The sequence below is a fragment of the Cryptotermes secundus genome, unplaced genomic scaffold (genome assembly GCF_002891405.2).
Source record: "Cryptotermes secundus unplaced genomic scaffold, Csec_1.0 scaffold529, whole genome shotgun sequence".
Classification (NCBI taxonomy): Eukaryota; Metazoa; Arthropoda; class Insecta; order Blattodea; family Kalotermitidae; genus Cryptotermes; species Cryptotermes secundus.
The window spans coordinates 742848-768842 of record NW_019737988.1 but is presented as its reverse complement, the minus strand read 5'-3'; the positions used below and the strand labels follow the sequence as shown (position 1 = coordinate 768842).

At 37.6% G+C, this 25995-nt stretch overlaps 1 protein-coding gene and 1 long non-coding RNA gene across 4 annotated transcripts in view; one reads left to right on the top strand and one right to left on the bottom strand.

The window, feature by feature from the left end:
- Positions 1-25995, bottom strand: part of LOC111870628 (hormone receptor 4) — a 353702-nt gene that overhangs the window by 16034 nt on the left and 311673 nt on the right. For 2 of the 3 annotated variants that reach the window (XM_023863074.2, XM_023863076.2), the window contains exons 4-9: positions 24501-25646; positions 21828-21976; positions 17991-18052; positions 12571-12723; positions 2642-2776; positions 1035-1163 (exon numbers count right to left, since the gene is read on the bottom strand). In XM_023863074.2, the coding sequence (XP_023718842.1) occupies positions 1035-1163; positions 2642-2776; positions 12571-12723; positions 17991-18052; positions 21828-21976; positions 24501-25646 (1774 nt within the window). The remainder of the gene's footprint in view (positions 1-1034; positions 1164-2641; positions 2777-12570; positions 12724-17990; positions 18053-21827; positions 21977-24500; positions 25647-25995) is intronic. The other variant, XM_023863077.2, reaches the window with a different exon arrangement.
- Positions 7344-10833, top strand: LOC117282807. The gene is made up of 3 exons (XR_004513688.1): positions 7344-7432; positions 9275-10264; positions 10625-10833. It is a non-coding gene; the product is annotated as an uncharacterized LOC117282807 (long non-coding RNA).

Below are 25995 nucleotides of genomic sequence, written 5' to 3'. Positions count from 1 at the left end.
GAAGAGTAGTCTTCTAGCATTTGATTTGGATGGGGACCCATAAAAAATACATAGCCAGTTACAAAATGTTACACAGGATAGGGTCTGAGTCTTCTGAACCTTCCAGTTCTCTATGAAGTAGCAATTTTCTTGACTACATAAGTGACTTTTAGTATCTCAAGAACTCTGCTCCATGAAGTTAAGTTAATCTGAAATGTAAGACTTAGTTACTTATTAGTATTTTGATGGAAGTAAACTCTTAACTATAGACAGACAAAATGTGGAAGTATATTATAATTAAGATCAATAATAGTTCTCTAAATGCAAAAAACATTACTGAAACATCCTACAACACCACAAATTTTACTATTTCTTGATGTTATTCATTTTTTGATCATCTGACTAACTCCAGGATACATTGTCTTCTAAAGCAGTTGATAACCATTCAGCTTGAAAAGAGAAACCCATCTACACTAGGTCTCCCAAATGGTCTCTTCCCTTGATGCTTTAACCAACACCCTGTGTGAACTTCCCATGTCCTACCCATAAACCTAAAAACTGGCAAAAAGAGAACATCCATTATTTCATACATTGTTTTATGTAGGTTTGAAACATAATTCTTGACCCTGAGGGGAGTACATAAATTGAAAACAAATTGTCGAGGAAATATTTTGACCTAAGCAAGATGTACCTTGTAATTACAAAAGCCTAGGCAAGAATGCATAATGATAAAGGTAAAGCTATCCCTGTAGCACTGTGAGACATTGAAGCTCCCACGCTTTCTAGAATATCGGCTCACAAATGGCAGTAAGGTTGTCAGCCGGTCACCCTTTACCCCTCAGGGAGATTTCTGGTACTCACTTCTGCTACAGGTTGAGTTAACCCCAGGGCCATAGTGCGGCTGGAAGGATTAGGTCAATTAAAGAATCCAATGACATATACTATCAGGGTGATGAAACCAAGAAGAATGCAATTGGTAGGACTTAGAGTGGAAATGGAATGAATGAATGAATGAATCTCTCTTTTCATTGGGGTTTCAGAACTTAAATATTTACCTCAACAGGCAATTCCAAGTAGAAGGGTAACCTCTTTGTCCATTGCACCAGCTTGTAAACTATAGAGTCACCAATCTGGCACAGTTTGTCTGAGAGGTCAGACTTGTGGTCCAGCAGTTCATCCAAATTCTGCAACATTACAAAGTGAACTGAGAATACTGGGGATAAATGGAATAAGAAATGTGACGGCTGGTCTCATCTGTCTTCATTAAACATGCCCTGCACTTGCTACATTTCATACTCTGACAATCACAGTACTTCTGAAGTCTGGCATGCTTCAATATGTAGCCACTGGAATTACAGTTTGAGCGGTAATAATTTGTTATGCAATGTAGTTAGCAAAATATTAGCTTTAAAGGATACTGGTCACCAAGGTGTCCTGATGCCTCTTCTCACCAACTCATTCTTAGAAGCACCGACAATAAAGGGGTGAAAACAATCAAAACCTTCACATTCCCCATAAGCCACAGAAAGGTTTTCATGGATAAAATAAGACAAACTGTTACATTTACTCCAGAAGAACAAGATAAATAAATTTGCTGTACTATAATGTAAAATGAATTAAATGGGACCACAGCGACTTTTAAATCATCCTACAAAACTCTGCTGTATATGAAGTTGAAGTCTAAATAACTAGTACATCGTGTTAAAATATAGATCTAATTAAGAAGTAAGAAAAGTAAAGGTATCCCTGTAACATGCCGCGAAGGCCCATAGGGTCGTGAGATGTTGAGGCTCCCACATTTTCTAGACAATCAGCTCATAGATGGCGGTGAGGTTGTCAGCCTTATGCACTGGCCGCCCTTTACCCCCAGGAAGATTCCTGGCACTCATTTCTGTTAGAGGCTGAGTCAACCCCAGGGCCATGGTGCAGCTGGAAGGATTAGGTAAATTGAAAAAAAAAGTCTACATCATCAGGATTCAATCCCACAACCTTCCAGCTTGTAGCATAGTGCCTCAACCACCTATGCACCATGTGCCACCTCTAATTAAGAAGTACAAATATAATCTGAAAAAAAATTGTTCTTGTAAGGTATATTTCACACAGAATATAAGGATAATAAATTGTCTCAATACAGTGCTGTATCAGTGTAGTTCATTCATCTCCATACAGCAGATATGTATCAGCATCAATGGATATCAGCACAAATGATGCATTTAAGATGATAAGCAACACATTTGGAATATATAATAAAGTACATCTTTCAGTATTAATTAGATAACATGATGAAAATGAATAATGATGATCACTGATATGAAAATAAATGTATTTCATTACAGGGTTGAGTCATGTCCTCAGAAATTAACACTACAAACAAGTCAGATGTGTTCACAAATAATGTTCATAAATTAAAATTATAATTAACATTTTAAAAACTTGTTTATATGTTTACTGATTTGCATGCTATTTTTACAGAAATTAATTTTGTGTGTCGTCAATGTATATATATATATATATAATGCAAAAATGATAGAGGAAGGAGCATATAACAAAGTACGTAGCCTCATTATGACAAATGATAACATATATGTCACACTGTCAGCTTTCTCAATAAAAAGTTGAAAGAATGAGAAAATACTATCATCTTAAGTATCTAATAAATTACCCTTAATGTGGCTATGTCCTGAAATTCATCGCAGTCTATTAATGTTTGGATCATGGTCAGCGTCGCTTCAATTGGAAATGCCCGATCTCGTGATGAGCTCACAGCATTATCCAGTCGCTGACGCAAGTGTACCACCTATGGGAAAATATGTGTTTATTATTAGCTGTGAATGTCCCCGACACTAAAACTGTAAAAATTAAAATGTCTAAAACAATTTTAAATTGTCATGGTAGTTAAGTTGACATTACCACACCTAGAATGTATATGAGGAATAATCAACAACTACTGAATGTGGAATGGGAGGAAGGGATGCCAGAATGGATACAAACTGCTAAACTCTGTCTGCTGGTCTGAGGAATCATGTGCAACTTTCTAAGTGTCTTTCTTTGACCAATGGAAAATGACATGACAACCATATGTACGAGTAATATATATTATTTTTATAGTAACAACTGATGATAATTTTAATGAAACATGAATCTCTATGGTGGTACCATTATGGAAATATATTTATGAAACATTGTTATGTATGAACTTATAATGGCAAGAAATGAACTTCTCAGCCTATGTCTGACATCATTCACATACTACAAGCTATATAAACAGAAATTTTTGACAGACACATATTACTGAATTACACAATTAGTAAAGTGCCAGCAGCTATATGTGCAAATGTACAGAGGCAAGAGTGATTTAAAATAAGAAGTTTTGTTAAGAACTGATCACCTACTTTCCCTTGATATAAAACGGACCCCATAGAAAACGACACATCCAACAATTCTTCTATTGTATTTTTTGCTGCATTAACGTTTTTGCCAAGCCTTTGCCTTGCAATGAAGGGAGAAATACACTTAACCAAACATTTGCCTAGTAACAATAGAAGAGATACACGTTCTGAAACAAAGACTGATGGGAGAGATTTATAAATAAGCCATTGAGATGGGCTCAGGTGCTATGATATACATTTCGTAAAGAGTGGTTCAGGCATTCATAAGTTAATAGGGGGGTATTCACAGACATGGAGACTGTATAGACTGACTTTTAGGAAAGTATGTTAAAATAAGGGTTTGTTTTCAATATTATAAAATCTGAGAAAGTATTGTTTAGTTTAGTGTGTACAATACTTTAGGGCATTCTACGTTTAAATATTCCTTTCCCGTATTACTGCACATAAATATTTTGAGTTTTCTAAATTGTATTTATTTTTGGATTTTGTTAGTGAACCTTAAACCTGAATGAGATCCATTCTTAACAACCATCGAATTTTTTGAAAGTCTGGTTCTTTCGAAAAAAATATTTATGTACATATGCATATTTGTACCTCATTTTTTTCTTCCTTTGTCTTTGACATAATAATTTGAAGACGAACTTCATGTGAACAAATCTTATAGATGCACTCGACGTATGTTACATATGAAATATTTTCAGTTCTTTCCTTCTTGGAACATACAGAAAAACAAGTAATACTTCTGTTCTCTTATATTTCCTTATGGTTTATGAAATATGTCTGTGAATATATTTTCAGGCACTATATTATGGACTTGTTCATCTCCTTGGCTTTTGTGCAACAACTGGTTACAAACAAGATGATTCATATTATTCTTCCACTTAGTATTTATACAGTGTTGTTTGTGAGCATATATTTCATACATCCTATGGCTGTAGTCACAATTTCAGTAATTCAGTTTTGTGTATGTGACATGTGATAAACATAAACAATTGTGTTCTCTTCAGTTTTCCAACTTGTGACCTAGGCAGTATTTTAGTGAACACTTGTTTGGGAAACCAATGATCGTTTTAACATTTCCATAACTTTAAAACAAGTGTACATATTTTGAGGTAACGCTGTTCTTATTAAAATTTGACCACTTGCTTTTATTTCTTATTATTATTTTCTCATATACATACATAATAAAGAAACTACTGTGATCGCGAAAAAAAAAAGATCTTGAAATTGACAGGTTTTCAGCCCCTCCATTCTCAGTTACAAAAAAGTGATTCTTGGAATGCAGTCTGTCTGTATGCTTGTAAGCATAGATGTGTGCTTTTCAATACTGCTTGAACAACTGGAAAGATTTTACTCATATTCGGTTATTCAGCATAGGTCGGAGCCCGCTTAGTATGAACATTCCAGTCGCAAAACACAAAATGGCGACGATCTTCCTAAATAAAACTGTAGGTGGTATCTTCCGGGAAGTAACGGTATGCTCAAACGCGAAATGTCGATTTTGTCAAAACTGACTATACTGGTCAAGCACATTTCTTTGTTGTTCGGTATCCATCAACCAACAATGGTCTGCAGTGCACCAGTCCTTTTCTCCAAGATAACGTAGTCAAGGTCAAACATATGCACATATGTATATAAGGTATGCCTGTAATTCCTTTGCATTGAGTTTTGTACATATTGTGGAACATGCTGACAGACTTTTTGTCCTTTGTCACTGAAGACGGAAATATCCAAAGAATTTTCCCAGCAGGCCCTTCTTAACCATTAATATATTTCTAATATTGTAATTATTTTTGGCACGAAACAATTGTCCTTTACGTGTACACAGATTTTCAAATCTAAATTCCATTTGCAAGCGCGAAAAAGCCGCGTCACGGACAGAGGGACGCTTGGGAACTAGACATATAGGACAGTTTAGTTGGTCTCTATGCAGATGAACTCGGTAATTCTACTTCTAATTATGCGTTCTTTGCCCTGTGTGCCAGCATAAGAGGATGATCATATCTGTTCGTCCATCCACGTTTTAATTCGAGAAGCGCTGAATGCGTTTTAATGAAGTCTGGTAAGAATGTTGTCACTGCAGGCCACAGCATATTCGCGGTTTTTAATCTTCTTCAGTTGGTAATAACAATGTATTGGACACACAGATTTATGAGATCGAGGCTAAACTCTGCCGAAATGCAGCAACCAGAGCTCGAATATTAAATTAACCGTATTAAGGATATGAATCATGATAGCGACAATGATCATAGTAACAAAATAACCATAGAAAAGATTTTTTTTAGCCTTCTGAAATGTACATGCACTCGAATGCAAACTTCAGAATACTAAGGTGCAAAGAACGCGTGTGCAAATTTTACTATGGTGCGGTTTGAACTTTCCCAATTTCGTTCATTCCACTGCTGGTATAAAAGTTTGGTTGATTGTCTTCAGCTATAACACGTCCTTCAAAATCCAGTTAGGCTCAGCAAGGTCACAGAGAATTTTATCTTACTATAGAGATTTTATTTTCGAATAGTTCAAACGTTTGGAGTGCCATAATCCTTAAAATTCACAACAGTATATTCCTTGTTGCCCATTCAAGGGGGGACGTTCTGTGTGTGTGTGTTTATTCTGTTTGTGTTGTCCGGTGTTTAGGTAGTGGCCTTGCGACGGGCTGATCACTCGTCCAAGGAGTCCTACCATCTAAAAAAAGATTACGAAACTGAAGAAGAGGCCAGGGCCCAACATAGGGCTGTAGGGCCACTGATGAATGAAAAATGAATGAAATACTCCTTGCCTCTCACTTTGGTGTCGAAATTCAAGAGCTAAGCTGCTAATTATAATAAGCAAAAGTTTAGGATGAACTCATGGCACCTTCTTTCCTGCAAATCGTTCTGTGTGGAGATGCTGGCCACAACTACAAATAAATAACTGTGCATAATTCAGTATCTAGTACAGATTCCCAAGGTGTAAAATTCGTCAGCTAGAAGGTAAAATTGTCCCCTGTGCTTAATTAATTAAGTATTAGGCCATGAAGGCGCATGGGGGAGTGATCAGCTTCACGCCCCTGCCGCTTTACCCCCTGGGAAAGAGCCACCCGTACCCACTGGATAGGAGGCTGGGTGAGCCCCAGAGCCGTTCTGGACAACATGGAGGACTGAAATGTCTTGCCCCTATACCGACTGCGCTATTCCGGTTCCTGTTTGTCAGCTATAACTTCATATCATTCGCGTCGTGATTTCCATTAAAATAAAAAATCGTGTAATGTTTTAGATGTTTTTATGATCTACGAATATCCCCTCCTAAAAAAATTTCACTTTGTGCTCCAGTGGTTCATTAGTTACCGCTATCAAACCGTACGAAAAGCATAAAACTTGTACGACACCCACACAATCTTACGTATTTTTCCAAGATATATTACACCTCCCTCCACAAATAAAATTTATGACCTTACATCATCCAGGATAATATCGCCCCCATCATGGAAGTTTGCTGTCGCCATATTCAATTACTTAAGACAGGAAAATGAAATGTACAATTATGAGTGGTCTCTGATGGCACGAGGTTAATACAGGGTTTAACCAAAACCCATCAACAGAATAAAAAGTAATTTGGGGACAGATAACACCACAAGGCCGTCTTTCTTTGTAAATAACAAAAGTGGACTAAAACAAACTTAGTGTCCCCCCACGGACAACATAAACAAGATGAAACGTTACGGCTAAATATAAAACAGTTTCTAACGGTCATGGGAGAAAGTTTTCCTCATACGAAGCATAAACAATGCTACCACCACAATATGATGGCATCCACAATGGCAAGGAAAGTCGACAGGCGAAAGCTGGAGAAAGTTCATGCACACTGATGCTCGTTTGGTAACACAATGCAATGATAAAAGATTCACTTTTAAACACAAAACAAAGGCTCGCGGAAAGTGAAATTTGAAACTTGTCAAAACGATCCGGAGGGAAATCTCGCGGTCAGAATGCATGCACAGTAAACCCTTCCAGACGTGGATTTGTTTCCACACGCAAAGACAAATGCGAACAATTATTTGCCAGATACGGAAAATTTGAATATATGTAAGTTCAGTGAAGTTGTGTATGATTGGTGTAGCCGGTCTTTCCTGTTGTTTTGCAGTTATTCGCCACGCGTGTCACGATTACGATTTGCTGTTTTTTTTAGAATGTTCTTACTTCGTATAAAGATTAGAAAGGGTCATTCATTAGTGTGAATAAACATCTACATATGTAGATATTAATGGCAGACACTACGTTGTCGCGTCTATACGTATATCCCTAATTAACCTTTAAGGTATGAAGTTTGTCCAACGCGGATTCACTTAACGCCTCGTTCTCGTGAACCTGACGCCCTTGTTGGAAAACGGTTTACTGTTTTGTATCTGAGTCGTAATGGCGACGCTTATCCAAACTGAAACTTCTGGGGTGCTAATCTCACAGACATTTTCTAGTCTTCATTAATTTTTTTTTATCTTATGCGCGCTGCGAAAGACATGTATTGCATATTCGTCAGCAAACGCGACAAAAGAGAAACTCTGTATGGTACACTCAAACTAAATTATGCTGAGTCTGCTTGATTCTGGTTTCGTATGGTTCGCTGTAAGGACCTAAATGATCTTTTACATGTGATACCTTCCATATATTGGAGCCCAGACAGCAGTCAGTGTACTAAGCTATAGGTTCTGTGACTGGGAAATAAAGGTTTTATTCCCAGCCAAGGAAAGAGATACTTCTGTTCTCCAGTGAATCCACACTGACTCTTGACCCCGGCCTCCTATCCAATGGATACCAGTTTTTTCCTATAGTTAAAACAGCTTGGATGTGAAGCTGGCCACTCATCCCCATCTAGTGCTCAGGTTAAGACTGTGTGGAACTATACCTCTACTCTTCATCGCAATGTGCTTAATGCATCAAAGGGACAACCTGCCGTAACCTTGATTTATGGCACTTCTGTTATACAAGTCTTTTCTTGTGTTTTTCATTTAATACAATTCACTTCAAAGGCTATTCACATACTGGCAGAAATGAACTTCTTCATAAATCTACTGCCTCCTTTACAGATTTTGAGGAAGCTAGGTATGCAATACCTCCTCTATATGAGTATTAAGCTTAGAGTGAAAATATCTTTCACTTTAGTTCCATATAAGTATTAAGCAACCGAATTAATTTTTTCATACATCTCTTGAGTCCTTTGACAGATTTTAATAAAGTTTCACATAAAATACTTCTACTTTATCATACTATCACGTGATGGAATGTGATTAAAGATGAGTTTTGGATTGATGACTGCATTTACTGCACACTTTGATACAGAACATGAATACACTTTACAGTTCACTATTACACACACACACACACTAGTGTGCACAGCCATGTCTTCACTCCCATTGCTTGGTAGCAGCTTCGAACTGCAGACATACCCGTTCCTCTGGGTTCCTGGCCTCAGCTACCAGCTTCTAACAGCAACAGCTCACAACTACTGAAACCCAGCAATTCTCTGACTAACTGCAACTCAAGTTAATGTCAAAGTTATGTTATGACAGACAGTCAGTCAGCCAGTCTGTCCTGGAGTAAAACACCCATCTTGGGCCCATGACCAGATTGTTGATATGGGACGCCCTCTCTGAGGAGAGGATGGGTCTGTTGTTTACAAATGTTGCTAGCCCTCACCAATGCAGCCATGTTTGCCACCTGTGACCTATAGCAGAAATTTTGCTTCATGAGTTTTAATACAGTTTTTGTGAAAACCATTATTCTGTATTCTTTGACTTGGCCCCACTGACCTCTGTCATGACCTGCTGAAACATCGTTGTGACTACTGTGAACATGTCGTTCGGAGACGATCTGTTTGCATTAGGAGCCTGAACTGACTGACTTTTTACTTGTTTTTGGTTGTGCTTCAAGGGGGTGGGGGAGCACTCATTTCTCCCACTGTGATGGGGCAGGCTTGTGTAAGTGAGGATGGCTGAGGGTGCTTCTGTTGCTGTGTGTTGCTGCATAGCACCACCACAAAGGATAGTCCTGGGGTGGTGTGGCTACTAACTGCAACTGCTAACTAGTCCTGGCCATAACCTGTCATCATGGACCGCTGTAGAAAACTTCTCATCCACTATTGCTGTGTTCTCTTGTCGCCATGTAAAAATGCTTGTTTGTGAAGCCATCACTTAGAAATGGATGTTGTATAGTTGCCTGTTTCGAGTTTGTTGGCCAACAATGGGTCTACATGCCACAATACTTTAGTTTCATTCACTTCAATTCAGTCTAAAACTCAACATTACGTATGTGCCTAAATATAATTTTGGGCTTATGCACGTTAAAAATTCACCCTAGTTCATTCAATAATATCTTATGGTGTAATATTCTGGGGGAGATCGGCCCATGCAAAACTCATATTTCAAATACAGAAAAGAATAATAAGAATTATTACCAATTCTCGTAATGTGGACTCGTGCTATAATTTATTTAAGGAGTTACATGTACTGCCACTTCAATCACAATATATATTTTCCTTACTTATGCTGGTTGTCAAGAACAGAGATTGCTATATAACAAATTCTTATGTCCACACCCATAATACCAGATTTAATCATGACTTGCATCTTCCGGTGGTAAACTCAACGATATTTCACAAACGTGGATGGTATTCTGGTATCAAACTTTATAACCAACTCCCTCCAGAGCTTACACAATTATCTTACAACATCCCTAGATTTAAAGTGGCGTTAAAGAAGTTTCTTATCACCAATTCCTTTTACACTGTTGAAGGGTACTACTGCTGGAATAAAGATTGATCCTTCATGTATATTTAAATAAACACCGTTGCCTATTGCTAGGATGAAATGGACTATGGAATAAAATACACAGGAAAAAGGTACTATTACTGTTGTGATATAGGTGTATTGTATATTAAGAAATNTTATGTCCACACCCATAATACCAGATTTAATCATGACTTGCATCTTCCGGTGGTAAACTCAACGATATTTCACAAACGTGGATGGTATTCTGGTATCAAACTTTATAACCAACTCCCTCCAGAGCTTACACAATTATCTTACAACATCCCTAGATTTAAAGTGGCGTTAAAGAAGTTTCTTATCACCAATTCCTTTTACACTGTTGAAGGGTACTACTGCTGGAATAAAGATTGATCCTTCATGTATATTTAAATAAACACCGTTGCCTATTGCTAGGATGAAATGGACTATGGAATAAAATACACAGGAAAAAGGTACTATTACTGTTGTGATATAGGTGTATTGTATATTAAGAAATAAGATTTTATATGACTATATTAAGAGTCTTGGTGGTCTCTTGATCACGTATGTAATATTATATGTTTTTTTTATATATGGAATGTACTGTTGTACAGTAGTCTTGTTGTATTGAGTATTTAAAATTTTGACGATGATGACTATCTGATTATGTATGTATATTCATATGTTATATTGTATTGTTGACTTGTTCTATATCTGAGGCAGATGCCTCCATGGATTTTGTAGAACTGTAAATAAATGAATGAATGAAAGAATATCTATTGTCTAGAAAATAACTTATGTATCTTTAAATAGCCTTGTGTGTAGTCACTGTGTATTCTTGGTTTCTCTCGTGTGAAAACTTCATTGGGACTGTACACATGTTTTGTATTTATATGACATATTCCACATCCTACAGTCATTTTGATTAATTCTGGATCCATGGAATTCAATGCAATGCAATGTAATCAATTTCAAGGAGTTATTGATCGAAGTCTAAAAGGCAGAATCCTTCTTCTGGTGCTAATAATTAATCAGCTGGCCAAGAAATTACCTGCCTTTTTGGAACCTGAAATGTTTGCACAAGTTCAATCCTTCCCTCCCTTACAGCTAATGGAAACATACTACTTCCAAAACATCATGTTGCCTTGTATTCTGAGAGGTACCCAGTTTGAATCTTGGCTGGTCACTAGCTATCCCAACTGAGGTTCTCTTATGGTTTTCTTCAGTCTCTCCAGGATGCTGGGATATAACTAAAACCAGGCCAGAACTGCTTCCTCCTAAATTCTTTTCATTTCATTATTCACTGATTATTCTAACTGTGCTTCTGACAGCATTGTAACATAAACCATAAATAAATAAAGAGATAAAATTCTGAAACATTATGTTTGAAAAACACAACACAATGGACAATGTTAAAAATAGAAGTCATGTTTACAATTGAATCTAGTCCACACAGTCACATCATATTTCTTGAAGATAAAATTATTATCTTTGATTCTATACCTTTTCTTACAAGTGGTGTTTGGTCTTTAATCTTTTCCTGACTAAAATATTGTATGCCTTTCTAATCTCACCAATGCATGTTTTATGCCATGCCCATCACATCCTTTCTGACCTGCCCCCCCCCATAAAATTTTTGGTGAAGATTATGAATTATAAAACTTCTAATTACACAACTTTCACCATCCCCTTTTTCCTTGCTCTCTCCAAGATTCAAATATTCTCTTCGTCACACTGTTCTGTAATAGTTTCAAAGTTCAGTTAATAGTCTCCCTCATCCAGCACACCTTTTTTTACCATATAACTGATCCAACTGCTATTGCAGCTTCTTTATGGAGGGCATGGGAGAACAAGAAGGGGTTACACTTTAAGGGGGGAAGAGAGGCTAACAACAGTGTTGTCAACATGGAGTAATAACAATGAGACTGGTGGAATGAATGATAGGGAAAATGATAAAACCCTAAGAAAATTTTATTCACTAGAGCTTTTCTATCACAAACTCTTTCCCTCTTCCAGTAATGAATGTACCGATGATACTTAAAACTGATTCTTCTCTCCCAGAGAACTCATAAATCATAAATATTCTGTGAGTAATGCAAACATGTTTTTAGACTCAGCCTGAAACAGTAGGTTTTGTGTTACACCAAAGAGTACTGAGGTAAGGTTTCTTTAGGCAGTTTTCCATTACCACTATCATTCCTTCCACTTTCAGTCAGTTGCTAATTATTACTGTTATTGTTGATGCACTGAGACGCAGCTGCTGTTGTAGAACCTCCAAGTAATCTGCAAATAAATTAGCAATTCCTTTTGTCACAGGAGGAGGAGAAATGTAAATGTAATGTTTGAAGCAAAGGAAATGAAGGAAGCAAAGAACAGAGAAAGAACAAAGGAAAGAGAATGAGAGAACGAAAGAAATACAACAAAGTACAGTTGCCCTCTCACCTCACTGGGGTTGGTGAGAGCGGTTTTCAAAATCGTTCCATTCATTAGGTGAGGCGGGATTCCATGCTCAGGTGTTACCATCCCCTTCTGTTTCTCCGCCTGACCTTTCACCTGCCCGTTTTTTGGATTCTTCTTGTGCTTCTTGTATTTAACCTTACAAAACACAACAGATACAAAAAAAAATGGCAACACTGTGATGATGGGAAGAATACGGCCTATTTATTTACATTCTATATTGATATTGTCTCTCATATTTTAGCCTTCAAAGTAACCACTTTCCTTCACAAAACTGTGTATGCATTTCACCGTTAGATGCCTAGTCTATCATAATATTTTTTTATTTCACTATGTCAGCAATACTACGGGACTGCATAAATCATGAAGCTCTTGTTTATGATCATCCTTCATTCCTTACTTCATCTTAAGTCCAAATATCTTCCTGCACAATTTCTTTTCAAATACTTATGATCTATGCAACAGACCACATTCACACCAATAAAAAATAACTGAAAAAATCACTATGTTATAATTCTTAACGTTTTATGTTTTAAACAATGGATGGATTGAAGAGTTTAGAAGAATCTGTTCTTATTCGGTATAAGAACAAATACTCCCTAACTTTTTGTTCTCATAATTGAACTGAAAATCCCTTATTCTGAATGAAGAATGTGTGAATCCTGTCATAAGAGAATACATCAAACTGTCAAAACATGCAGCGCACTTCTTCATGTTAATCTCATTTCATGAAAGAAGTACTAATACAGTAGCCATGTATTTTCTCCCAGATAAATTCTTACACCATAAGGTGATTCTTGTTAAACACTGGTATAGAAATCATGGTACTGCAAATCAACTGTATCACTATGAGGACCACGAGATATTCTGAAGTAGGGTAGACTCTGCAACAATCTACACAATTTAAATATTGATAAAATTAACATTCTGAGTATCACATTCCTCAAACATGAAAAGGACTGTGATATAACACATGAAAAGTATGTATGCAAATGAACACTAGAAATAAAATATATTTCTGAATGTTGAAAAATACTAACATTACTATCACGCAAACACAAGGGACTCCTGCAATTTACCCTTTTGAAAAACAGTTATTATGTTATGACCTGCTTTGATTTCTTGAACAATATATTTGTGTATAAATTTTGTGATCCCTCCACCCTTTACTGGGGTTCTCATTATCACAAATGTAACTCAGAAGTCAGTCACTTTCTACTAGCAAAATTCAGTGCCTGTCAGCAACTTTTCTACATGAAAAATTCCTTCAGTAATTGTCCATACCAAGTTGATCCGATAGACTAAGACGTAAACTTTTCGTTAGTTCTTCATCAAATTTGGCGTGACACTGCTGCAAAACAACCAGCTTCAATAACAATTTGAAACATTTTATACATGGTGTCCTAAAAGTCTTTGAGTTCAAATTTTAGAGGAATGCAGTACAATATACAAGTAAATGATGCAAAAGGATCGAGACATGATTCTCCATACCTCCACATATTAAATGATCTACTGGTATATAAAGTAAAAAAAAATTAAATTTGTTCTTGTGACTAAGCACTGCATCATGGGGAGTGGCAGTATAGATCAAAGCATTCTTAACAACAGCACTAAGACTGTATGAATGATCTGGTTCACACTCAAGTCACTTTATGCCTGAGAAAAGAGCTTGTCCAGTCATGTCTGGGACATGCTCTATACAATCAGGACTGTCCTATGAACATGCAGCAGAAATTAAACAACTAATTAGCAAATCAAAATTAAGAAACTAATCACACTTGTGTTTCAAATTCCACCTATAATTATGTGCAGCTACTTCTAGGTACAAGGGTTTACAGTCCTATTATACTCATAGTTTCCATGTGTGGTGATGGGTACATCATATTACTGTCTTGTCCCAAAGTGACTTCCACCAGCCCTGACTGGATCATATTTAAACACAACTAAATCTATGCAAGCAAAGAGAAATACATTAGTATGAGCTTCGCAGTAACCCGTTCTATTTCATGGGTTAAATGTATCATTACTAGTACTTGAATTGGAGTCTTTTCTGAAGAACATACAGAGATAAGAGGGTGTTCTGCAAGTGGGAAAATATCTGCTGTACCACACTATAAAATACATGAATAAAGAAAACCTTCGCTATTATGAATTAACTTTACCAAGATGAGGTTATTTAATCTGGACAGTCCTGCTACAAGCAGAAATATTCACATGAATCTGGCTGAGTAAACTGGACATATTCTCATCTCTGGTTACTGATAGTTATTACAAATAGCCTTGACCAAATTTATAATCTTCATTTGATTTAAAACCATGTTTTCAATCCTGTATTTCTATGATACCAACCTGTCCATGCATGTGTGTTTGTCTCCTGTAATAATTTTTGTACTCGCTACTTTAGTTCTGTAATGTTCCATAATAAAACATGCCATTGCAATTCACACCATTGCAAAACATTTTCAATCCATACAGTCCACAATTGGGCTGAAATGAACTTTCAAAATGCGAGTCCCTAGCACCACTAAATGTAAGACCCTGAAGTATTGAATGATGGTACAGAAATGGAAATTTTGTTAAAGCCATGTTCTTGGATGATATGGAGAGCAAGTAAAGTACTGCTAACATTCGGTTTGATCCTCTGGCATGGTGAAAGAAAACACATTTGTTTAAAAGTCCTTCTTTTGGACATTATTAATGAACTTCACACCCGCTAAATAAATTTCCTGCATGTGTAAAGTCCATACAGCACAGAAAATTTCTGAAGAACTGATTGTTTTAGTCTTTACTTATCAAAGGGCTTTCGTTATAAATTCATGTACAAATACTACACACAGTCTACAACCAAAATATTTCATTGTATTGCTATATGTATGTGTGTGTCATTTATTTTATGAGACTGTCATTATCTAGATAGATAGCCTCAAATGGTAGGATCTGTGAATAATGAACTGTAGAGGATTTGGAAGGAAGAAGCTGTGTTGTAGTTGAGATACTATCTCGGCATTTTCCTGGAGGGACTGAGAAAAACTATGAAAACATCAATCAGTATATGATAAAATTTGAACCAAGACCTCAACAAAGGTCTAGAGTGTTACTATGTCCTAATGTATATTTCTGTATGGGTAAGAGAACAGAAGTGAAGTGTGAAGAAAGCACGATACTGAGATAAATGTTTTCAAGCTACATATGACAAAATTTAAATATTTATCCCATTCACAATGAGCAGGGAACTCTGCAAAGAATTGGCTGTTGCACCTTAAAGAATGAAGCTGAATCACTTTCCTCGTTATGTCAATACACCAGGGGTTCCCAAACCTCAGGTCTCAACCCAAACTTGGGCTACATAGACCTTTTCATGAGTTGCACACTCCCAAAATAATGAAGCAAACTTGATGGCCAAAATCATTGTTAAGTATGCACATAGAAAGTATATGCATTCCAAATGTATTTTTATATATTATGTCATATACCTATGGTTATTTTCTGGGGTGCTAAGTATGTACTGGTACCCTTTGGGCCACAAGGCAAATGTGATTTCAGATTCTGTGTCATGTATAAGAAAGTCTGGGAACCACTGGAATATACTGGCCTACTGGAAGAAGAGGTATTCCTGATCCATGATGGGAAGACCTGAAGTCAAAACACATTGACAGTGACCCAGCAAGCAATGATATTTCGATATAACAGAATATCAGCAGTATATGAGAAAGGCTGTCTACAAAATTAAGTATAAAAATGTATTAATTACACTCTTCTATTTCAGTGAGGCACACGGTAGTGTAGTTGACTGAGGCACAAAGCTACAAGGTAAAGGCCACGCTATAGGTCAAGCGATTAGTCACTGGCTTCCCACCGCAGCGGCCTGGGTTCGATCCCGGGTCTGGTCAAGTGGGATTTGTGGTGGACAAAGTGGCGCTGGGGCAGGTTTTCCCCGAGTACTTTGGTTTCCCCTGCCAATCTTCATTTCACCAAATTCCCCATCATCATAATCCCTGGGGCAGATACAATAGGCCAATCAGTGGCCGACATGCCAAGTGGAGCCAACTGGACTACAAGCCAGACAGCCATGGGTTTGATTACCTATGAGGTCACCAGATTTTCAATTGACCTAATCCTTCCAGCCACGCTATGACCCCAGGGTTGACTCAGCCTCTTAACAGAAATGAGTATCATGAATCTTTCTGGGAGTTAAAAGCAGCTGGTACATAAGGCTGACAACCTTACTGCCATCTGTGAGCTGACTGTCTAGAAAATGTGGGAGCCTCAATGTCTCACAAACCTATGGGCCTCCATGGTCTGTTACAGGGATAGCTATACCTTTACCTTCTATTTGGGCAGCATGTTTCAATTCTATGTCATTGTTAGGCTACCTTTACAGTATTTGTAGTGTAACTGCTATTGTTGTGGTACAGCAGGAAACATAGCAGTTTTTTTAATGCTAGTGGGGTGGGACTAAGTCCCTTGTACTGTGGCCATTTCTGGCCAATTGTACCAGCCCCAGATGATAGTTGAGGGTGATTGTGGAGCAACTGGTGGAATGAAGATTGGCAGGGGAAACCGAAGTACTCGGAGAAAACCTGCCCCAGCGCCACTTTGTCCACCACAAATCCCACTTGACCAGATCAGGGATCGAACCTGGGCTGCTGCAGTGGGAATCCAGCGACTAACCGCTTGAGCTATGGCGCCACCCAAACGTAGCAGTTAGCAGAAAATATAGCGGTAGCCTGACAATGAATGTCAAAACATGTTGCTATAAAAACAATGTATATAATTAACACATTTATTTACACAGTTGTGTGGACAGCCTACCCCATATATTACTACTACACAACACAACAGGATGATCTGATACAATATATAACATTACATGTTAGGTTTCAAACACTGCTCTGATTAATTTTGGTGGCCTTACTCGTATATATCATTTCAACGTAATAATTCTCAACATCAGGTTGCTTCAGTGTTTAGGTGAATGGTTGGTATTTCTTAGAAGAATTAACCTAGTGATCCTCTAATAACACTGTATCAGATACTGCTGCTATTTACATTAGTTTTATGAACTACTTAACAATAGTTCACAGAAATAGAAGACAAAGATTTTAAGGGCAAAAAAGCATGATGTAACATGCGACTGTGGATTTGTGTTTATATCAAAAATAAATGGGGTAAAATCGAACATCTTGAACTATCCTTGAGTAAAATAAATATATAAATAGCAAATTTATTGACAAGCTGATTTTATCTTCTCCATTTTTACCAACTGCAGTAGAAATATTTTGAATGAATGGACAACTGAGAGAATATATTCCAGTCCAGTTCAGCCATTTATTTATTAACAGTTTTGAAGAGAAATATCCAAAGTACATGATTCTTAAATAAATTGAAGCTCTTTCTACCTATACCTTGTACAAGTTATAAACAGCTCCTGAATTTCGGCCTCCTGGCATCCGATCCTCTCGAACAGCTGCCACAGAAAAACAATATTAGGCCTATTACATGGCAATCAACATTTGGTCTTCCAGTATACAGACATGATATCAAGACTGTGGAATTGTATGATTATTTACTTTAATGATATATTCTAGTCACTAAGGGTGAGTGACATTTTAACTAAGTTTATAAATAACACTGAAGAATTCATCACTGCTCTTGGCATGTTGTACATGTGTCATTATATAACATTACTCTACTTCTGCATACACTGAAACTCAGTTCTGCCATACAGCCCCACTATCCCTCAATACTGACTTTTAAGATTTTGTGTTAACTTTTTACTTTTTCTTTAAAACATTAATCTCAAAATTTTCACCCTCTGCTTAGTAACATATTGAGCTTGAAAATAAAATATACTACAACCCTTAGATAGTTTCCAAAAAAAAAAACACATGAGTATTACAGGCCATGACAATGGCAGCATTCAGATTTCATTTCTAATCTTAGATATGCATTTTAATTTTCAGCTTGATATGTGGATTGACCATAGCATCGGGGAAACACAATTCTATCTGCAGTGAAAACTGTGAAGTTTGAAGGAAACAGACTATATGGAAAAACACTGCGTAGGGCAATCCTTCTGGTGTGATTAGATAGCACAGTGTCATTGGAATTGTAGGTTTAACTGTTTACCAGTGATTGTTTGTGCCACTTACTTTAAAAAGCCCTTAAGATAATATTTTGCACAAAGAGTATATTTTTAGGTTCACTTTAGTGTGCAGAATAAATAATAATTATTCTGTTGAACATCTTCAGACCAGCTGAGAGTGGTGAATCTGATTACTTGGAGGTATAAATCCAATTTTAAATATTATATAAAGATTCATTAATTGCATGATATTGATCAAGTTAATTCAATGAATATCATATTTCACCATTCATTTAAAAATGCCACGCTTCTAATGCGGAATGTAAAGGAAAGAGGCTTATCATGCCAAAATTATTTCATGATGACCTGCCCTTTATAGCCCCCTCCCTCAAGAATTTACTGAAATTCCACTTGTCTCTGTAAGGTCACAACATACAACATTGAAAATACCTTATAACCTAGCATAAAATGGGCTCATGAAGCAAATGTGAATGGAGAACAATAACACTTGAAACTTACTTCACCCTCCCCAGCTCTGTGATCCCTGACAGTAATGATCAATTTCCTAATAGTACAAGAAGTTTGTTAGCTTTGAAATTCTTGATGGAAGTTTAGTTGACATGGTATTCTTCAGAATGTTTTCAAACCAGAAGCATCATACCCAAACAATAATCAGAACATGTTGAACAAGGAACATTTATAATCAAAATTGTAAAAGTATAAAAGTCATAGAAATAAACCAATTAATAAAGAATATAACTAATGCCCTATATAAATATATTATATAAAATACTAATTTTTTATATTCTGAAAATAATAATATTAACTTAATTAATAACAATAGAAACCAAAAATACATAAAACCTGAAAATAGTTTTCTAAATATAGTTTCAACACATTACTTTACTCTTACAAATGTGTTTCTTTATCCAAGGAGTTCCCACTTACAAAATTATTAAAGAACATAGAAAAATTCAAAATTGGTTAATGCTGAAAATTTTAAATACAGCTATGCACAGAGAACATAAAAAATTTATGTGTTATACTGTATCAATTATTTACAGAAGCAAATGATGTAGGTACTGTAGATGATGTTTGTGATATAGATGTGATAGTGACATATACTGTTATTAAGTAACTAACTCTATGGGGCAGAGTTCTTATCTTGATGCTGACAGCTGCTAATTTTGCCAAAAAACAGCCTGCCTTTCATGAAACCTGAACATTCATTATCACATTCACAAGATCCTGCCATTGGATCATACCAAGAATACATGGCTTATTAAACAAGTAAAGAAATTTAACCACTTCCATTTTAATACATACATTCTTTATTCCATTCTAAACTGATATTAATTATTGAAATAAATTTACCTGTTAACTAAAGGATAGACAATGAAGGAAATAGTCTGAGACTTGCAATAATACTATATCCATCTGAAAAGAATTTGCAGTTCTTTACACCAAATTATCTTTACCACCTGGTGAGGAAAACAGCATATTCAAGCATGGTGTACCATAATCCGAAGAATTTAGTATTTGAAAAAACAGTCAGGAAGAAGTACTTAAATTGACAAGCAATGATTATAACAAGAAGATGCAGACGATACATCTGTAATTAACAACAACGTGGAAATCTGTTGTACTGCAGTTTTAGGGGGCATAAGCCCCCCTCCCATGTTTTCATTATTTACATGCTGATTTGAATTTTTTCTTAATTACTACAGATGTAAGTTGCTTGTTGTATTTAAATTTGTTGCAATTTTTGTTAAGTAGTTAAAGTTATTGGTCATGAACTTGGGCCAATTTTGTCATGGTTATACGAATGATGAATTTAAATTATGAAGCCTTTGCACAAGGTACACAAACTCTCGTTCTGGCGTCTACATAAAAAATGAGGGGAGAATTTCATTTTAGCTCACATCATAAAAAAACAGTACCTACTTTAAACGAACTTTATTGATTCATTCAAATAAACATTTTGCCATATTAAAATTAGTACAGGGCATAAAAAATATATATAATTACATTCTGCGTGTTGCTTTTTCTTTCGATGTGGTGGGTATATCTCAAAACAATGGAAGGAAAAATAATTTCTGTTTACGTGCATTGTTGTATCTGCAGCGTGAAACGTGTTTATGGTCAAACTGATTGTATCTGTAATAATGTAAACCAAGGGAATGCTGTATGTAAAATGAACAAACAACAACAAAAAATCGAAGTACTGTATATGAAATCCATTCAGCTACACTTTTTTATTGGTTTGAACAGAACTATGTAGTCTGGGCTACCCCCTCACTGATTTTTGTGTCATCGGTGAATAACATACTTGTACACACGTCTAAAATAAATTTGTCGTAAAGGTTAAAAGAGAGAGAACTCAAAGACAAGGATATTTTGCAAATATGGTCATTCTTCTTGAGTTAGAAAGTAATCAGAACTCAAAAGATATTACAAGCGTCAACCATCCCCCTCCCCCGGCCATTACAGGTGGACGACAAAAAAATAACAACTGTTTTACAGCAACTTACACACAATTTTAATTTCTTTGCTTCGTTTCAAATTAAAGCTGCATCGACCTGGAAACTCCAGTCGTCTTCTTGCGATATTCTTTTCGTAAATTAACCCATTCTGTTGTACGAAAAGGGTTATCTCGCGAAGGTAGAGCACGAGTACAATCTCTTTCATGTACGGGATTTGTGTTGAACTGTGTGGTTCAGGTCTCCATCATCACATAATAAAATAAACAAAAGTAACAGGGAATGTTATGCTTGTTCTATTCCTTGCATTGGTTTCGCAACGATTGAAAAAGGTAAGCGAAATGTATATTATCTGTTTTCAAAATGCTTGTACTTACGCGAAAAATAGCTAACATCTTAAGTACCTATCGCCTGCTTTGAATAAGGTACAAATAATAAAGAGATATGCAATGACTTCCTATAAGAAAGGACTGCATTTTACGAAGGCAGTACCTATTGCCTAAAACGTAATGGGAAATTCATTTCCCTTTGACGAATTCTTTATTACAGAATATCTTAAAAGAACGCGTCCATTTCGTAAATCCAGGAACATACCAGTAGGTTGTACACCTAAAACAAAAGTCTTGTATAAAACATTCACACCACACACATAAAAAAAAAGAGGAGCTGGTACGAACCTTGTAGAACCATACCCTGCTCAATGCACTTCTTGAAGCGACAATACTGACATCTGTTGCGCTGCGCCTTTGTTATCTCACAGTTGCCATCAGCGACGCACGTATAAACACGCCTGTTCTGTACCGTGCGTTTGAAGAAACCCTTACATCTAGAAACAACCAAAACCGACCCTAGTTCAAGCCATCCAAAACCAGTGTTCATTCACATCCTTCCATTCTTGTTACTGTTCCTTCCGATTTTTACTCGTACTTCGTGTATCCGCACGGACATTTCTGCTAAGTGAATAAATGTGCTTCCTTTCACACACCACTGGTGAGTTAAATCCAATTCACAACAAAGTTCCCGAGAGTTTCAAAATCGATGGTTTCGATTAATATTTGCATGCTTATTATGGGGCAAATATTGAACTCCATGTTCCAAACCAGTAGATCCCCAAGAAACGTCATTTCAATATTAAGAAATACATTTGTACCTGAAAGCTAAAAATTATTATAAAGGACTGGATTGCCGCACTCAACAAGCACGCAGACGGTGCCCATAACTGTAAACACGCAAGAGAATCCGAAAGAGATTCCATAGTGTCCTGGTCCCCTAAATTCTCTCAAACACAAAATATGTTTTTATTATAAGGATATTTCGAACGACCATCGTCTTATGGGTATTTATCACGCTATCGAGTACCCACAGTTTATTCTTCAGAGGGAAACAGTATCAAGAATAGAAGTATGTAAAAGATATACGAAGATGGTTTAGCCAGTAGATGTGACAGAGAATGGGGTACAGTAAACAAGAATTATTTTACATCCTCACACCACCCAATGTTAATATAACTGCTACTGACACCACACATACATCTCACTTCCAGAACTGAAAGGATGTACACGTTATAAAACGGCGTTTCAGTGCCTATCCCGTGTTCGATTATGGAGAAGATAAAATTCTGTGATCAAATGTCGGGAAGAACCAGAAATCCGCAATCTCGACCAAGATTCCTAGCTCTCTTGTGTGGGCTCTGCAATCAGCATAATGATACTGATTATATGAATGTCAGTCATGATGCACCTTGCAGTTATCTCTAGAATTCAATAATTAAACAGCTGTGGTCAATAACCACTGTGTTGTATTTAGGCAAAATAATTAGTTTTCAGTTTGAGTGAATATTCCACCATTAGCTTTCGTAGAAAAGCTGATAATCACTTAGCAGGACAAGAAATTCCTCACCATTTATGGAACTTAAGGTTCATAATCGTGTTCAAAGAAGCCCGCCACTGGACCTCATCCTGATCCAGTTGGCTCTAATCCAGATATTCAAATCCGATGGTAGGCCTAAGTTGTATTAATATCCTCCGACCCATATCTAGAGCTCTCAGATAGTCTCTTAAGAATTTCTGCCTCAATTTTGTATGAAGGCATATGTCTCATGTCCCCATATGTTTCGCCCATCCTCATCATTAATTCTTATTGCGGTATATAATAAGCAAAATGTTCCTCTTACTCGTCTTTTCGGTCTACTACAAATGGAATAATCCGGTTAGTCGCGTAACTGGCTAAGGGCTGAACGACAGGGGTTCTACTTGTGGCAGAGACAGCGATCTGCTCTGCGGGGATCCGTGGGGGGAAAGCTCTTTCCTTGGAAGTAAGAGAGGTAATTTCTCAAAACTACTGGGTTTTCGGACTTGTGTTTATCGTCCGGTATTCTAGAAACTAGAAAACACGATGTTTCGGAAACCGGATCTGTTTCCGTCCTCAGGTGAGGGGGGGGTGATACATACTCAGCTGGGTCCCCTAGAAAGAGCTAACCTCAATCACTGGTCAAGGTTAACTCTTTCTAAGGGACGCGACTGAACAGGTATCTCCCATCTCACCTGAGCATGGAAACAGATCCAGTTTCCGAAACGCCGATTTGTCTAGTTTTTAGAATATCGGACGACGAACAAAGTCCGAAACCCCATTAATTATGAGTGTTATATACCATCATCAGAACCCTTTAGAATCTAGAGGTAACTTTAGCTCCGTGATCTAGAATGCACGGAATTATATTGCATTGGTTCCTATCCGTCTTTAAGACTTGATGCCTGATAGCAGCGGGAACTGATCTCTTACTTTTCTGCAATTTAGATTTGACGTTTCTAACGGGTTACAGAATGTATTTAATATTATTATTTCATCATAGGGCTACAATCCGCTACACTTATTTGTATTCCTACAATCGGCGTTTCATACAGCGTTCTTTTAAGACAGGGATATATGTGAAGTGTCAGAACAGAGTGTCGATTATTTACAACATGTATTTATTCCACTTCGAACAGAAAAAAATCACGATGCAATGATAATTATATTCCATTTGTCATTCGGATTTTTTGTTTCACATACGAGAGCCGAACACCTATATGAATGTGGATGCATTGCATCGCAATATTTTGCCCACAGAAGCCGACAGAAAGTAAATCTGAAGAACTGTGTTTCAGGTCAACCTGTAAGAGTTATGTTAAGATACGAACGTCACCCCTGCTGAAGATTCTAACTGGAGTGGTGAGACCTGTCTCCCAACTTAACAACCTTGGATAATTGCCCGTACTTGATTATTACAAAGAGTAAAGTGAGATGGAGGTAGCTACTAGGACAGACAATCAATAAGTTCGTTCGTCAGTAAGAGATGGAGAACGACTCACCCCTCGCAGGTGATGATACCGTAGTGCAAGCCAGTCGCCTTGTCCTCGCAAATCATGCAGATCATCGGCTGTTCCTCTTCCTCCTGGTCTTCTTGGGGGTGACTCACCAGATGGTGCTCCGCCCCCAGAACAGGCATGCCAGGAGACAGCACTTTCTGTTCTCCATTACCACCATTTCTCTGCGTCCAAGGCATAGGAGTGCCTCCAGAGGTAGCAGTGGACGTCAGATTCAACGCCTGCATCTGTTGCTGTTGGGAAACTGGTAACTGCGTTAGATCCCCAGCCCATAACCTCTCCATATTCAGAGGAAGGGGGAACTGCGGAGGGCGGGAAGAAGATGACGCCACTGCCGTTGCCGCCTGCAGATGGTGGTGCTGCTGATCCTGGCCGAGATTTAGCAGCATCTGTGCAGCAGACTCTTCGCTGCCGTTTCCACTAGAACCCGGCGATGGAGACGAGGACCAGCAGGATGTGGATGTAGAAGTCGACGCGGCAGAGAGAAGTTGCTGGGTTGGCGGCGGCTGCTGCGGCTCCAGCGAGGTAGGTTGAGACCAGATCATCGTCCTTACTCCACCAGCCTCACCCATGATAACTGTAGGTGCGGAACGAAGGACTCCCGGAGACCCTCCGGTTGATCGCGACGATTGTGCGTGAGTTACTGGAGGTTTCATCTCATGGTGCAACAGAGTCATCGCGGATGTCGCCGTGCCTGACGGCTGAGGGTTGAAGTTCACACCTCCGCCACCTATCAGTTCGGGGCGGACCCCATTTATCCGACATGCAGCAGCTACGGGGCTACTGGGCGATGCCCAGAATGTAGGTGGAGGAATCATGCCAGGAGTTGTGACCACCACATTTGCACGCTGCTGCTGCTGTTGTTGCTGTTGCTGGGAGCTGGGCCCCTGTCTCTGCACCACACCTTGATGCATTTCACCACTACTACCGCCACCCCCGTCAAAAACACTATTATCACCGCCTTCTTTCTTCACCTGCGATCCACCCCCACGCGTTTCGCCGCCCTCCTCTTCTGGCGCCGTGTCCTCGCGCCTAGGTGTTCCCTCAGGCTGTGCCGAGTCCGGGGAAGCCCTGTGCGTCATATCACGAGAGTCACTAGAAGCATCGGCTCGGAAAACCAATGTCCGGGCGCTATTTGAGGTGAAATGTGAAATGTATAGTTTCATTATATAAGAATAGCACTAGAAAATATTAAGCCACTCATTCAAAACTTACAACCCAATGCACTGCATTGTTCTAGTCCCTTTTTCTTCCACTTTTTCGCTTTGTTGTTATATAGGTATTTATATTTTACTGCAACTTACTTCAAAATAGGATAAAATTAATCACAAAAATTTAAATGAGTTTTAAATACTTGATCCTTTGTTACTAAAATACGTATAAATCATCATAGGCTGACCTGGTCTCTGAAATATCTGCAGTAAAAGAATTATGGACAAAACTACTTTCCTATCCCTCACACTTCCAATTCTACAAATTT